This window comes from Lathamus discolor, chromosome 2, assembly GCF_037157495.1.
Source record: "Lathamus discolor isolate bLatDis1 chromosome 2, bLatDis1.hap1, whole genome shotgun sequence".
Taxonomy (NCBI): Eukaryota; Metazoa; Chordata; class Aves; order Psittaciformes; family Psittacidae; genus Lathamus; species Lathamus discolor.
In genome coordinates this window covers 87,962,130-87,978,566 of record NC_088885.1, presented here as the reverse complement: position 1 = coordinate 87,978,566, position 16,437 = coordinate 87,962,130, and the positions used below count along the sequence as shown (strand labels likewise).

General features: G+C 36.6%; 1 protein-coding gene across 1 annotated transcript in view; it reads right to left on the bottom strand.

Annotated features, from left to right (window-relative positions):
- Positions 1–237: 237 nt before the first annotated feature.
- ABCA13 (ATP binding cassette subfamily A member 13) overlaps positions 238–16,437 on the bottom strand; it is a 180,505-nt gene continuing 164,305 nt past the window's right edge. The window contains exons 59-61 of the mRNA XM_065669310.1: positions 4,356–4,461; positions 2,933–3,070; positions 238–1,454 (exon numbers count right to left, since the gene is read on the bottom strand). Coding sequence (XP_065525382.1) covers positions 1,365–1,454; positions 2,933–3,070; positions 4,356–4,461 — 334 coding nt within the window. The 3' untranslated portion in view covers positions 238–1,364. The remainder of the gene's footprint in view (positions 1,455–2,932; positions 3,071–4,355; positions 4,462–16,437) is intronic.

Sequence of the window (16,437 nt, the reverse complement as noted above, 5' to 3'; positions counted from 1 at the left end):
TTATTCCAGGATTTAATTTCACCTTTATAGAAATAAGTAACCTGAATTCTGACTTCCAAAAAGCATAATGGGCCGAAAACACACCAACAAATCAAGCTTCAATAAACAGTCTTGTGAGTCAGCTTGCAAAGCCTAAAGCACAAATATAATTTTTTAATATTTCATCATTGCACAGCAGCAAATTACAGCAGCAGCACTACAAAATTTTCCATTTAAAATAGAGTTTTTCTATCTCAAAGTACATTTCCTCTTCCCCTGCCCACCCCCCAGTGTTAAATTGCAGCAACACAATTCTAAGTCACCATTTCTACAATTTCAACTATCAGACAAGACAGTCCAATAAAAGTGACTTCCACTGCTTTTCACGGGAGCCCCAAAGACTTTCATTGGAAGAGGCAGAGGTTTACTCAAAAATGGTTTTGTACATTTTTTCTCCCACCTCAATGCACAAGGAATTGAATGTTCACTTCTACGTGTGTCTAGGGTGAAGGATGTGACATGGCCTAGGCTGAAGTATCTAGCATCATAATATAGATTTATTGAAAAGTTAATTGCTCAGTGTCTGAATGTGTATCTTATTTTCTTTTAACATGCCCATTAAACAATATTTTGACATTCTTCTGGGAAAAATAAGAAGCAAAAAATAATAACAAAATAGGTCATTAAAAAGATACTTGAGAATTGTCCCAGCAGCAACCTTCAAGTATAAGGGAACACTCATTGTCAGGTATGATTTATGGAACCTTGTTACATTTACTTAAGACAACTGGGAGGCAAACTAGTACACTAATCACCTCTTTAATATAAAACCTTATATAGCTCCTCATTTATACAATAAAAAGACTAATTTAACTTGTCACAACACAAAACTGAATTAATACAGAAGTCAAAAGAATTTCATTTTGTGCTATTAAATATAAATATTGGGTGATAGCCTAGCTATTGCTACCATTCAATGGGGTTTTCTCGCCTTGCCATGTAAAAGTTAAATATTAAGTGTGCATGCAAGAGATTACTGTAGTTAAATGGATGTAGAATCACCACAGAAATAATCTACTATACACTCTGCCATTTCAACATTTCAGATCACTCTTTTTTACACAAAGCTGCATTAATGAAGCCCTTATATTATAAAATTCTAGTTAATTAAAAAACTGAATTTTGGCCTGCATGTAACCAGTTTCATGTTTTACTGAGAACTGGCAGCATTCCTTCTGGCCTACAGATGCAAACTCACCTCTGCTTCTACTATTGGTTTCTCATACACGAACTGTTAACAGCTGAAAAGTTATTACATGTTAAATGTCCATATACATACACATACATGCACATATATGCTGCTGAAGCTGTATCCTGTTCTAAGTCTAGACTGGCAGGTGGTCATGATGAACAACAGGAGATTCTTGTGAAGAATGCGAGACTGCTTGCTGTTGTGTAGCAAAATTAATGAATACCTGTAAGATAGGAAAATGAGTAGGACTTCAAAATACAGTATTTGAACTGAACCTTTGGAGCCAAGCTGATGATCATTTTCGGTTACTTTCCTAAGCTTTTGTGACATAAAAAAATTAAGTTTATATTGATGGAACCCCTCTAGGTATATATTATCTCTTCAACTCTCCAGCTATCACAGTAGTTAATGAATTACAAAAATAATGGTAAAATGAGTTACTAACTTATGTATGAAAATTATATTTTCTTGCTGCACAAGTTAGTGGGAAACACTTGTTTTAATTTGCTTTGAAATGACACATCTAAGGAATTTGAGCCTGCTGTTTCTATCAATAACCATCACAGTTGAGGGCCCAGATGTTTTAAGGTGAAAGAGTACTTTTGAATATCGTAGAGCAATGATTCAACAACTGATGTGACTCCTTAGTTTGTTTGTTAGGTTTTTTTAACAGATCTTACTACAGGAAAGCCTTGTTAGCTTTTTAATCACACAACTATTTATTTGACAGCAAACAGTGTAGAGGGAAAGATGTTTTTTCTTTATTGAAATGATCATATTGAGATGCAAAACCCAGGATGAATTATAAGGGCATTTGTTATTCAGAAGAACTATTTTCCTTTTTAAAACTGTCAGTCAGGGAGAGGAAATAATGGTAGGTGAGACTGAGGTGATGGTGAATCACCATGGATAGTGGAGAGGAAGTAAGACTGAGTGAAAAATTCCCTGAATAATCAACAGGTTGAAATTACCTTATAGTCAGGCATTCAGCGAACAGATCATTCACAAGCAGTTAATAGATCAGTACAGATCAGAATGCTTAATTAATGATTTGCACATGGGAAAAAGAAATAAGCTCACACCATCTATCCTAGAGAATTAGCATTTTGACTAGATGCGACTCAGTTTGTAGAATATGTAACAAGAAGTTGCATATAAAGATGCTGTAACATATCACATCTACACAGAAATACCGTCCTTTCTGTCAGGTCTGTTCTTCCTTTTGCCCAAATAGGATTTTACAGTCTCTGGTAGTGGGATCTCTTCTGTCTGTTTGTACATTTCTACTGTTCTCTAATGTGCAGCATGATCAAAAGAGAACTCTCAGAAAAAAAAAATATCCTGTAAATCTACGGTTTACTGCAATTTACAGAGACTGGTTCACCATTTTCAAGGACATTGGTAAGATCCCAACTTTTGAACTGTGGAGGTGGCAGTTCACAGTCCCACATTCTCTTCCCGCACAGACTGGGGTGCATCCAAGCACTGATTACGTTTGCACACAGTACGAATATCTGGCTTACTTTGATGCTCCAGTGTAAAAGCAGGAAGGTTCATGAAATTACTGTGTAGACCTGAGATGGCCTGAAAATAATGGTTTATCACATGCATTTGGGTAATTGAGCAAATGATATAGTATTCCGTTACAACAATACTTAAGATAAACAGCATGTTTAGACATAGAATAAAAAATCTATATACCTGCTCTAATGTGGTTTGGCTGATGGAGTAGTGTTTGATTTGTAGAAAAGCTTTCTGATTCTCTAGCACTCTGAAGAGTTCTGCCAAGCATCCCTGGCTTCTTGGTACATGGTACTCGAGCAGGTTAAGATGCTGTCCCTTAAAACAAGAAAAAATGGTAAAACCAGAAAAAAATGAATACATATTGTGATGAAATTACATTTGCTTATAACCAGTCTATCTTCAATAAGCTCTTATTGCAGATTAAAACAAAAAATATGAGCTTTTAAACAAGAATATATTTTGCCTAAACTAAAAAAGAAATGTTCATACTCAGGGCACACATTTTGTGTACGTTCTGAGATAACATTTTGTTAGTCCCATTAAAAGGTTGTATTAGTTTAGGACAGTTTTATTCTATGGGCTCTTAATCTAAGAGACTATCACTGTTATGATCAGTCTGGGTAAAGGTTGAGCAAACACACACAGACACATACACAATCATATGTATATGCACCTTTCCTACAAACACAGCCTGAAAGAACAGGTTGTTCAGTCTCAACAATAGAAAGCTCTGTGGAGACCTTAAAGCAGCCTCCCAGTACCTAAAGGGGGTCAGCAAGAAAGCTGGAGAGGGACTTTTCACAAGGGCATGTAGAGATAGGACAACGGGAATAGCTTTAAATTGAAAGAGGGGAGATTTAGATTATATATAAGGAAGTAATTCTTTACTGTCAGGGTAGTGAGGCACTGGAACTGGCTGCCCAGAGCAGCTGTTGCTGCCCCATCCCCTGCAGTGCTCAAGGCCAGGCTGTATGGAGCTTTGAGCAGTCTGGGCTAGTGGAAGGGGGGTAGGAAATAAGTGATCTCTATGGCCCTTTTGAACCCAAAACAATCTATGATTCTATAAAATAGGTTTATAACTAAGGTAGTCATAGTTTTGCATGATTTTTTTTTTCTAAACTTGGATAAATTAAAAACCAAACCAAAATAATTAAAGGCCTTTGAGAGCTCTTCTTGGAGTGTAATTACCATAGGTCTCTTGTAAGGCTTTATATCAAATAAAAGACTCTCAATAAAGACTGAAAATTATCATCTGTGGTTAATTTCATCATAATTTCTTATGAGAAAGCACTCAAATACTCGGTGACTACACTGCCCTCACACTTCAGGAGACCACATATGCGAGTTCACCTTCATCAGGAATAAAAACAAAAGGAAATTTTCACTCAGAGAAAGGGCCTGTTTACATTGCCTAAATGTTTGAGTTGCTTCAATCAATATCACAAGTCAGATTTTTCAGATTTGCTTAATTGGAAAATAAATACTCATATATAATTATTCTAAAAAGATCAACATATCCAAATGTGTATATATTGTTTTTACTAGCCCAAACTTAATCCTGCCACAGAAACATTACTTTGATCAAGAGTTTTAAATGTACCTTAAACTGTGTTCCAGGAAAATGCAGCTGTAGACAGTCCAAAATCATTCTTTGATAGCTTATATCTTTACTAAGCCAAACCTTGACAGAATAACCATCTCCAAACCTGAGAGCAACACACAGAAACATAAATCCATTTGTCTACACTGTGAAGACAGGAAGAACATTTGCTTTGATTGATTTTCGTATGATGATGTCAAGTAATGTCATTTATACCTACTGTATTACCACTATGATTCCAGTACTACTGGAACAGTACTACTACTGGAACAATACTACTACTGAACAATAAAATTTCATTGAGAAAGTTAAATTAATGATAACAAAACAACAAAAAAATGTTATGCCTATGTTTTAATTACTATGGGATTTTTCACTATTTAATGTACCTGAACTTATGTTATCTAAACTGTGCTTCATTATGTTGCTTTGAATAGTTAACAAAATGATGTGAAGATTACAAATACGGAAGAAAAAACAATCCTTTTACTTTTCAAAAAATAAAAATGGGCATAGCTCTATTTTTCAAATCTTTTAACAAATCTGCACATTCATATGCATATTTCAGCAATGTGAGTATAACTGTGTTTTACAGATAAGCAAAGGCAAGTACAGGAGTATTTAGGGAGATGGCAAAATTAGTGAATTTTCTTTAGCTCTATGGCCACACAATCTCTCTTGAAATAATTTAGGAAATGAACTTCACTTTCTAAATATACATGCGATAAAAGTTAAGTACAGGCAATCTAACCAACACATTACCTTTTATTACATTTACTTACTGCTAATATTTAATTGAAGAAATTGCAATAAGCCCATAAACACTGAAATGGCAACCATATTCTTATGCACATTGCTTAAGCAATGGAAGTTAGGCTGCACCAGTTTCCAGAGCAAGGTGGAAGAGCAGAGCTCAGCAGGGAAATAGGGTGATAGGGGTTGCTGCAGCACCTCTCCCCTCTCAGCCCTCCTTTGCAGCTACGTGTCCTCTCTTTGGGGTCAAACCCTTGGTTAATTTCAGAAGCCAAGTCAGAAGAGCTTTCTTCTGCTGCTGCTGTTCCCTGTTGCTGGTAAGCAATGAAAAGGCAGATCTGGTAGAGCGATAGGGAGCTCAGACAGCACAGCCCACATCCCATCAGAAACCGGGCACTTCCTCTGTCTTCCCACAGACCACCACTCCTACATCCTTGGCTCCATCATTACTTCCTTTTCACTGTCCAGCTCCACAATTTGTTTACTCCAATTACTTGGTTTCTAGTGTCTATCCTGTGCCTGTCTATCCTCCCTCATGCCAGTACCCACCTCTCCTGTGTCTTTTCAGTGTACAGCTTGTGATTCAGGGAAGAAGCTGGGTTAATTGGTTCTGACAGGAGTGAAGCACATTTTCATGTGATCAAAGCAGAAGTATATAACACAGCATGCTCTATGATGCTGCCCTTTTCCAATACAGAAAAAATATCTACAGAATTTCAATCAAAATTTAATAAAAATTGGAAAGGACTATTTGAGACATATATCCAGTTTAACCACTGTCTGAGTGACTCCCAGTAAAATACTTCACACGAAGCACCACATGTTCCTCATCCATAGTACATGTTTAGCAATGTAAGGCCTTTAACTTTTACTTTGCATTGGATCAGAACCTCTGCTGTAATAAACCAATAAAGTCTTCACTGATTTCAGAGCAGGGCATATTTCCAAAATGAAAAATTCTAGACTGCAGATTTTATTCTATTAAGAAATTCACATGAATTCAAAATATAATTTCCAAGTATCTTAGACAAAAATCCTATTTCTTTGTCTAGAATAAACTCATAGCTGCTATACTTTAGGTATGACAGTGGCAGCCTCTGCCCCATTTCAAATAAATTAATTTAGGGTTTTTTGGTCTTCAGTTGCTTGTTGTTTTGTTTTTTTTTTTTTTTTGGGGGGGGGGGGGTTGGTTTTTTTTTTATTGAAGTCAAATGCAATCCCTGAACTGCTTGAAATGGAGTAAGAACAAACATTCCTGATGCAGGGTCCTGTTTGTTGGTTCCTGAAGGACATTATATGAATAAAATCCTATCGGGAGCAAACCACAGGGTACCAAATATACACTACAAAGTGTGACCTGACAGGTGAACAGTGCTGTCACACCAAAAAGATCCAGAATAAGGTGGAATTCAAAGCAGTGGCTGACTGATTTGCTTTGGAGTGATTTACTAAAACATAATATATCCCTAATTAAATGTTTTAAATGCATAGCATCACCCCTGAAATAATACATGTGACAATGAAATAAGATGTTACAAAGATAGATATAGTTAACAAGAGTGTTCAGTTTAGTTGACAGCCAACCTGAGGCAACATTTTAAAAGAGATTGATTCTGATCAGGTTTTTGGCATCTCTACGCAGTCACCATTGAATTATGGTTTGAAAAATGCTGGCTTATGGAGATATTCAACAGTCTCATAAAATGAAATTGTTGTATGCAATGAAGTTTCCAAAGAAAATGAATCAAAATTCTGATTAGCAAAGACAGACAGTCTGTGCAACTTGGATTTAATCTAAATTGTGAATGGCATAAACACCAGCGTGGTACAAATAGAAAGCTTTGAAAGATTTTTTTCTTTTGACTAGTCAAATTATGATGCTTCTATACCTTGATTTTATAATTTGGTTTAGCACAAAAGCTCCCCATATAGAGTAAGCTGATCAACAATAAGCATTTCCCCTTGCTATGATCAGGAAACTGCTTTCAAGAGCACACTAAGGCAATGGAAATTGAGTTGACCATTTTTTTCACTCTGTTTTCCTCTCTCACTCAGACAATATGATTAGTTCAGAATCCCAAAGTGGAATTAGAGAAAAGCACAATCTGGTTTGATTAACACTTTTAGGATCAAACCTTTAGCATCTGATAGTTCAAGACCTAAGAAGGGAAACATTACCATTAAAACGGCGCAAGTTGAGCCAGCACACCTGCTCAGCAGCCATCTGCTACAAAAGAACCATCTCTTCAAAGCTATTCAACAAAGATATTTTCCACTGCTAATTTCAGTCACATTATTTTAACAAAACCTGCATTTCTATGTGTGTATACATACACACAAACCCACATATTCTAACAAAAAGTATTTTTCCTCTCTATCCATCCTCTTCTCCCTCAAACTAGAGGTGCACACTTGACTTTCACCTCATTAGTGGCTCTGAAAGTATAACCTATTGAGTGCTTTACCCACTGAAATGCCACCATGAGACTGAAAATAAAATCTAAATTCCCAAACTGATTGTAAACTAATTAACTTGAGCATTAACAACAGCATCAGCTGCAGAAACATGAGCTTAGTTAGGACTACAAAGCACATCCAAGAGCTCCACACCTTTAATTACATAGGTCCTCAAGCAAGCTGAGCAGTTCAGCTAGATAACACGGGAACAAAAGGAACATAAAATGGCAACAAGGAATTACATATCAGAAATTACAAAATAGATTGAAGAAAGACACTGAGGTGGTAGAAAGATGTTTTTACGGAGCCCAGAATCAGGACTGAGCTAAGGAATGTAACTGAGGAATGATTCTTCACTCTCCTATACTTCTCATGCAAGAACAGGGGGCATGAAATTAAATTATAAGAAATGTAATGCAAAATTGGTAAGAGGAAGTAATTTTCTTTACAGCACATAAGAAAACTGTATAACTTATTGACACAGGATGTGCTGGATGCCAGAGCATGACATGAGTTGAATAAGAGATTAAAGAAGTTCATTGGAGGGAGGTGGCAGTCCACTAAAATCGCCTCTGGTTAGGAAGCCTTTAAGCAACAAGTTGCCAAAGGGTGGTTAAGTAATGTGGAAAAGTAATTTCATGTGCTTATCTTGTTCCTGTACTTTTCCCTCCTGGCCACTGTCAAAGACAGCACAAAGACTGTGCTAGACAGGTCTTTGATCTGACCTCATGGTTGTTTCAGTGTTAACATCACAGAGAGGAGGTCAGCCGGGGCTAAGCACACAAGTGGCTCCTCAGTTCTCAAGGGTTTTGCAGCCTGTAGTGCAGTTTCACAGCCACACAGCCAGCAGTACCAAGACAGATGATACAAAACTACATCAGATAGGTGTCTACGCAAGCTGCAGTCACGAACTAGAATAAAATGTAGCCATACCTATACTGATGAGGAAGTTCCCCTGGCTGCTTTCCTGGTTCTCATTCTGGGCTTGCAAAGGGAATGGAAGTGAATTTAGTTGCCCAAAGGCTGAGAATTCTCATAAATACCAAGTAGAGTTGTTGCTACTTAGGGCAGATAAGTAATAGTAACTACTCAATGTTCCCTTCTGCCCATTCCTTAGAGGTCCTGGTCCAGAGATTGGAATAGGGACAAGAAGAGTAGTTGCTGAAACACGTCTGATGGAGACACAGCTGAACCTATACTTGGCTCCTCACAGGGGTCCCTAGAAATACTAACCAAGGGTTTTCTGAAGCTTGACCCATGAAATCCTGTTATCTGTGAAGGGTGGAAAAGAAAGTCTGCAGATGAACAAAACAAAACCTAGAAATCACTGTTCTTACAGCAGAGCCCAAAATGACCGCTCCATGGAATCGCACTCTTCCCAAAGCCCATTTACCATGTCTTTTCTACCCCAGTCAAAATTGCTGAGTATAACCTCAGAAAATCGAAAACACGGCTATTTCCTAAACCCTGATGAATAAGAAAAGCATCTAAACATCCATATGCTTTTATTCTACTCATCAAAGATTTCATTTCCTGGAGAATGTTGTGCTGTATATACACACACAAAAAATGTTATGATATATATATACACAGCTCCCGGCAAGTTTACTGGTAGAAATATAAAGTGCATATTTTATGTATGCGCTAGTCTGATTGATCAAAAGATTACTTCAAAATTACATTATTGGATAACAAAATAAAAACAATAAAGAGAACACTGGTACTTAATGTCTGCAAGGAAATGCATCTTTTTTGGAATATGTGCCATAAATCAAAGAGGAGGAATAATTTGTTGCACTGCTGTCCCCCTCTGCTTTGGTTTACCTTCATTTGTAGACAGATATGGTTCTACTTTCCCTAAGTGAATAGGCCTCATCTAGACATGCTAACTTAGTTATTCCAGTATGATTGCTGGAGCATGGCATACAGATTCAGGTCATTCTCCTTACAGCCCTAGAAACAAGTACAATTTACAAAGAGAACAAAACATAAGCAACATTGAAAATAAATCACTTTGAAAAACTTTGGGAAAAAAAAACAAAATTGAAATAAAATTATTTAAAATTCACAGTTTAAGATTATTTTAAATCACTCAATAAATTTTCTTTTCTGTCTATTAAGTGGGAGGTAAAGACAGTATCTAGGAAGGAAAAAAATGTCATTAAATTTGAAATAGTTGGTTTGTTTTTAAAAAGCTAAAATCAAATGAGAATATACTGTCACTGCAAAATGTAAAACCCTTCTGCAATTATTCAGAACAATATCAGTGTTGCTGAACAGATAAAAATACAATTAGATGCAAACAGACATAAATAAATTATAAAACCTGTCTTTTCTATACTACTTATAGATTTTGTTTCATCATTTTTTAATTGATTATGATTTTTTCAGGGTAAGAATAGAAACATGAAAACAGTTATTAAAACAGCGAGTAACGCTTGTTCAGGTATATTGTACATGTACTATTTGTTCACATGCACTCCAGGCCTTCATATCAAGCCATCTAAAGTTAATTTCAGTATTTAACATGAACATTGCTTTAACAGTGACAGCTTCAGGTTATGAGCAATTCAGGGTACAACTTTGCCTTGCTCTTCAAATGTAGGCATCTTTGAGCTTAGGTGTGATTTCCAAATATGTGGGAAATCCCTCAGAAAATCTTGTTAATTGATTATACATGTGCACACAAAATCTGTCTGTATATGATCTTGTATGTCTTCACATACAGGCAAGTATCAGAGATCTGATACTCTTGTATTATTTATACATTGCATTTCCAGAGATACAGGAACAGCAGCACTGTAATTTGGGGCAAGGCTGATGGTGCAGCCTACAAAGAACAAAAATTGCTTCCTCAAAGTACCTTCTTGGCCTCACCAGTGAAAAAACTGGGAGGAAGTAACACTATCATTGTGTTGCTGTCCCTGTTTTCTGGCACACTGTTTTTCAAGTGAGTTTCTTAAAAAAATAAGAATCGGGATATTACACACTAGAACGTCTACTATAAGGATGTTATCAACACTTCAAGGTCAAATTCTCAAATGCTAGAATGGAGACCAGCTGTGAAATTAAAATTTAAACCACTAGTATATTTGCATTATGTAATAAGCTTTAATTACATCATAACATAGCATCTCTTCATGAAATTCTAGTAATGAATGCCTTATATGGAGGTACAAGGTATGTGCTCAGACAAGTGGCTTTATTTGCTGCAGCATCTAGAAAATGTTGCAAGGAAGACAGCAGGTTGATGAGAAAAGGAAAGAAAGTCCTTTATGGTTCTGGTATGTCCCTGGGAAACAGAATCCAGCCCAGTACACCTGTGTGACCTGTGGTAACTCACTCAGACACAATTTTTGCTACTGCTTTCCTATCTTGCTAAGGGCCCACATTGAGACCTAGGGCTCCTTTTTTGCAAAAGTCATTCACAGTATTTTCAGAAACATCCACAGGTACAGGTGAAGGCAAGAGGCATTGGACTTTGAATGCAGTGTTAAACAGGAAATATTTAGCCATACACTGCTCAGTGTATTTAAGGTTAAAACCCTTTTAACTTTAGCACCATGCTTCAGTTACTCTCCTATAAAATGAGAATAATTATTTTAAACCCAGATTCACAGAAATATTGTGGAAAACCTAAATATCAGTATTTATGAAGAACTACTCCAGTGAATGTTGAAAACACTGTATTTAGAGGCAGGTTTGAAAAAAAACAATACAGAGATCACATACTGGTCAAAGAGGAGAATATGAAATCTTTATTAAATTAGCTGCTGCTCATTGAATGAACATGTACACAGGTGTAATACAGCATCCTGTGGAAAACACTCTACAAAATTACCAAAAAGAAGAGCAATCTAATGCACACTCACTGTAGGGCTGAATTAATGTTCTATAAGAGTGCAAAGATATTGCTCATTTCTGAACTCTCAATCTGTGTGTTTTTAAAGCAGTAAGAACTCTTCAATTTTTCCTCTGGAAGATAAACTAATGCCTATATTACACAAATACACATCCACTCCCTTGATACATTTTTCATGTTCCAAAGGAGTTTGTTTTCTGGTCGACAAGAATAAAAATTATATCCATTTCTATATTTTGTGGCACGTAAGAAACTTACTGTGACTATGTCTGTTAGCATAACACTGTGCCCACTGGAGGCTTAAATATTAATGAGATCTTCAGACACAGTCCTCTCTTTTCCACTTAAAAAAATCTAAATGTGTGAGTTTGAGAAAAGCAATAAAGTATTCTCAAGAAACCTTTAAAAAAAATGGCAAAGTGTAAATAGCTTGCCAACAGATTTTCCATTCTGACTCTGCTATAACAAATGGATTAATTGCTAGGTAATTTAATCAGATGGCTTGCTGATAAAATTTGAGCAAAGACTTGATGTGTGTCCAGAACTTGACAAATTGGTATGAGTTTTTCAGTTATGAGAAGTCTGTCCAGATGGCCCTAGAATGAAGGATAGTATTCAAACTGTTGTTCCCAGAGAACTGGCCAGCTGTATCTAACACGGAAATGCTTCTGTGAATTTTTAAAAAACCATTAAGAATAATGGAGAATACTGGAGAGAGCAACTAAATGCAATCCATTCACAATTTCGAGCAATTGGCTCAGTTGGCAGGAGTCTTCTGAAATTTTAACAGGCACAACTACAGACACATCTATCTCATACAAACTATATCCAGAACTAAGATGCAAACTCTTTGGAAATTGCCCTTCAGTTCATTCTTTCCAGCTAACACCTTTCTTGGCATTATTCAGAAATTTGGCACCTGCAACAATAGACCTTTCTAAAGGAGACCAACACTTATTATTCTCCTGAGAAACATTTGAGAGCACTTTAAATCTTTTTATACACAGATAAATATAGTCAAGGCTCAACAGTTGGGAGGCTGGGAGCTGAAACCGAAACACCTACATTTGTAGCGGGAAGACATGTTTGAATGAGCATTTTGTAAGAGACACAAGAACTGGAAAAATGAATCAAGTCTCACACATTAGAAGCTTTGTTACTTTTTATATCCCTATGAAGCTTTAATGTCTCACATTAGCATCTTTCTGGAGCTCACCCATACCCTTCATCGCAGAATTTTGTACCATCTGACAAAGCTGTATTCAGTCCAAGATTATGGTCTTTCACATCTGCCAAGGGCTGAAAGCATTAGTGAGAGAGAAAGATGAATCCTTGAAACTTCCCACCACAGCAAAGAAACAAATTTAACAGGGCCCCGAGGAGGACCCATTAAGCCTTCATCACAGATCCATCAAATAGGTGATCATAATCTAGAATTTACAGGCTGGAATGGTACCAAAGGACAAGCAAATAAAGCAATTCTGAGTATTTCCATCAAGACAGACAGAATTGCCAGGCAGGGAAGAAATAATGTCTTTTTAGTGAATGTAGCTACATTTAAAGGAAGAAAGAAAAATAAAAAATCTTAAGACATGCTAATTTGATCACATGTAATATCAAAATATGTTCCCGCTGCTAATTCTAACAATACAGGACTCATTCTATCATAAATAAACACTATATGAAAGTTTTCTTTGGCTTAAGAGTTCATAGGGTGTTTGAATTTCTTTCCTTCTTCCAGTCTTCAAAGACAGATCGGATCACTTGCACTCGATTTTACAATATTTGTTCAATTTGATTTGTAGAAATAAATTGAAGACAGACGAGGATATCAAGAGCTGCTTATAGGAGAAATTAAAAGAAAAAAAAAGAGGTGTAAAATCTAACAAAACCCACATTAATCTACAAATATGGCCCCCATTAATCTATTCTAGACCATTCTTGCCTGTTATTACAAATATGCATATTACTGGCTTAATTCATTCACACGCATAGAACACACAAGCATCATTAAAAAAAATTACAGTACAAGTAATGTAGATCAAATCAGGTGTAGTAAAATCAGTTTTGCTTACGTGCTCTTTCACTCACATTGCTTCATGGAACAGTTTTGTTAAACAAAATGTCAGTTGATGGGGTTCTTACTGTGAGATGGTGCCAGAGACAAATACACCAGACAGTGCTAATTGCAGGAAAACACTGAAAAATAGAACTGGCTAGTGACTGTATCAATGGAGATGGCTGCTAAAGATAGCATTCTTCTGATGATATGAGTTACCTAATAGTAGATTTAGAAATCCTTATGGTCTCTCAGTTTCGAAGGAATGATGTTTTCCTCTGTATGGCAGCAAGAATGATAGGGCTATTAAATCATAGAGAGGAAAGGGAAATGGGAAGGAAGGAGTAACTCAATACTTTTTCAAGTCCTGGAAGTTTTTCATGATGTTCATAGGTAGAGCAGAAAGCGAGAAAACAAAAATAATAAAATAATTTAAAGATTAATTATTTCAATGGTTTTCTTGGAGTAGTAAGTAAAAGAATTTTGCTCCTCTCCTCCTTTCGCATCCCATGTAGATGCAGAAGTCATCCATAAAGAACACAGCAGGTTATCTGAAATCGTCTTCAAAATAGTTTGGAACATGAATTATACAGAGGTACTGAGTTTCTTAATCTACTAAGAATTACTTTATTTATTAGTTGTGTGACCCTGGAGCTTATGCTAGAGTACTGTATTGGCAAGTATTGGAAGTCTGGAAACTCAAGTAAGCAACAAAATAACAGGAGTAACAGGAACAGTGTTTGGATGCTCCCCAGCACTTGTCAAATTTTTCCGAAGAAAGCATGCAAATGTCTTTACTGTATGCTGAATTCTTAATTAAAAAAACCCACCCAACCAACCACCCACCCTTATCAATAAGCTGTGTGTACCTCAGGTTTTAAGACTGTGCTCTCCACCATGGCTTTTGCTCCCAGAAATAAGATAATAAGTTATGCAGACAGAGCAAATTCAGACAACTGCATGATTTTAATTAAATCCATTAAATCTTTTGATAAAGCTAGTGATTATTTTTTCCTAATAAAAGGTTCTAAAGTTTTAGAAAAAAAATCAATAGATTCCTGAGCAATAAGTGTGAAAATTTGGAGACCAAATCAATCAATAAGTTAAGAGTTAAAGGGATTTTGGTCCTGCCTTAAATGAAAAATCTTAGTGCAACTTCAGCCACACAGTTTCTGTGGAAAGCCCCAGCAATATTGATATCCAGTGTACATATTACCCCACATGAATGTCACTGACCTACATTAAAGAACTGTCATGGCCATACAAGGAACACAAAACTGCTGATAGTATGAAATATTCTTAACAGAGAGAAGGTGTGCTTCTTTTTTTTTTCACTTTACAATGATTTTAAACAAATAATTGCTATGAATATGACTGCCAAACATTCTTAGCATAACCTTGCTTTGGAGAATTTAAGAGGGATGCTCACATAGCCTTGATGCTTGAATGGCTGATCTATGAATGTCTTGATACCTTCAGAATTAACTGGAAGATATTTCCAGCATATCATATGGCTTATTCTTCTGCACCAATTTGCTTACTGTGATCTGAAACAGGTGTATCTACAGAAACAGTGCAGCAAACTGAGAAATAACTGCCCTATTTTTATGAGTATGATGCATACTTATGAGCATGCTTGAGATGCCTTGCTTCCTAAAAAGGTAGATGAAAAGATGTTGCTAAAGGAAACATCAGGAAAGGCAAAACACTGACAAAGTCACTGGGGAGATAAATGCAGAGGTAGCCTTTCTGGAATGTCTGATTTTATCCTCTCAAGGCTCAAGCTAAGAAGACAGAAGTGCATACTCACTCCAGAGAATCTGAAACATAAAAAGTGGAGACGCAGACTTATCCCAGCTAACTTTATGCACTCATGTGAGGTGCCTAAGAAATACCATTTTTCCTTATCAGGGGACATGTACATCTTCAAAAAGCAGTTTCAGCTGTCCAATGTCTGCATTGTCCTCTACAGATATCTATGTCTTACTGTGAAAGTGTCTGAAACCAGGACAGAAAGGAACAAAGGGTGTGTGCACTCCAGCTAAAGCACTCCAGTGAGTGGGAAAACAGGCCACTCTGTGCTATGAAACTTGGGAATAAGAGACAAGATGGCAAAGGCAAAAAGCTAGATACGAAAGAAGCAGAAACTGTTAAAAAGCGACTTCTCACACGTCCAGAAACTAAAGCAACTACTCTCTGAAATGTGCACAAACATAAAAAGAAGGCTATGATCACACAGAACAATCCAAATATACCTGCAGAGTTCAATTAATTTTTTTTAACATCCAATTTGTAAGATCACTAGCTGAAAGTTTGTCTTGATAAAAAAAAACAACCAACCAAACCCTTGGAAGGAGAAAGCTTATAAAGTAAATGTGAATCAGGCATGTCGTCCCAATGCAGCTGCAAAATAAGTGCCTAAAGTTCTACCCAAGGGGGAGGACAGAAAGCCAAAAGTGCCCTCAAGGGACAAGAAGTTGTCTGAGACACAGATAACTTCTGTCCTATAACCCTGGCAGACAGTAATTCCTAAACATTGCTGGAGAGCTTGTTTACATTGCCTGCACTTAAAGAGTGCTAAATGCTGAGCTAGTACAAAGCAGTGTAGCATCACTGCTTGTAAATGAGCTGTATAATTTTACACAAGTGACTGTCTGGGTGTCATAAAATTCTACATATTACTGAATGTAAGTGTTATAGCTATAAGTTGCAGCAACTTTTCCCTCAGCTTCTGGTCTTGTTTCCTTTATGGTGGTTTGAGCCCATCCTCTAAATAAACATCCTCATTAACAGATATTTAATTCATGAACAGAGTTCAAGCAGAAGAGAGGTTCATGCACACCAGGAAAAGGATTCAGAAAACATAGCATAAATATCTGCAATTGCCAGTGAAATCGACAGAAAACAGAGATGGTTCAAAGTACCTTGTCTTACTGGCTTCTGGCCTGTTA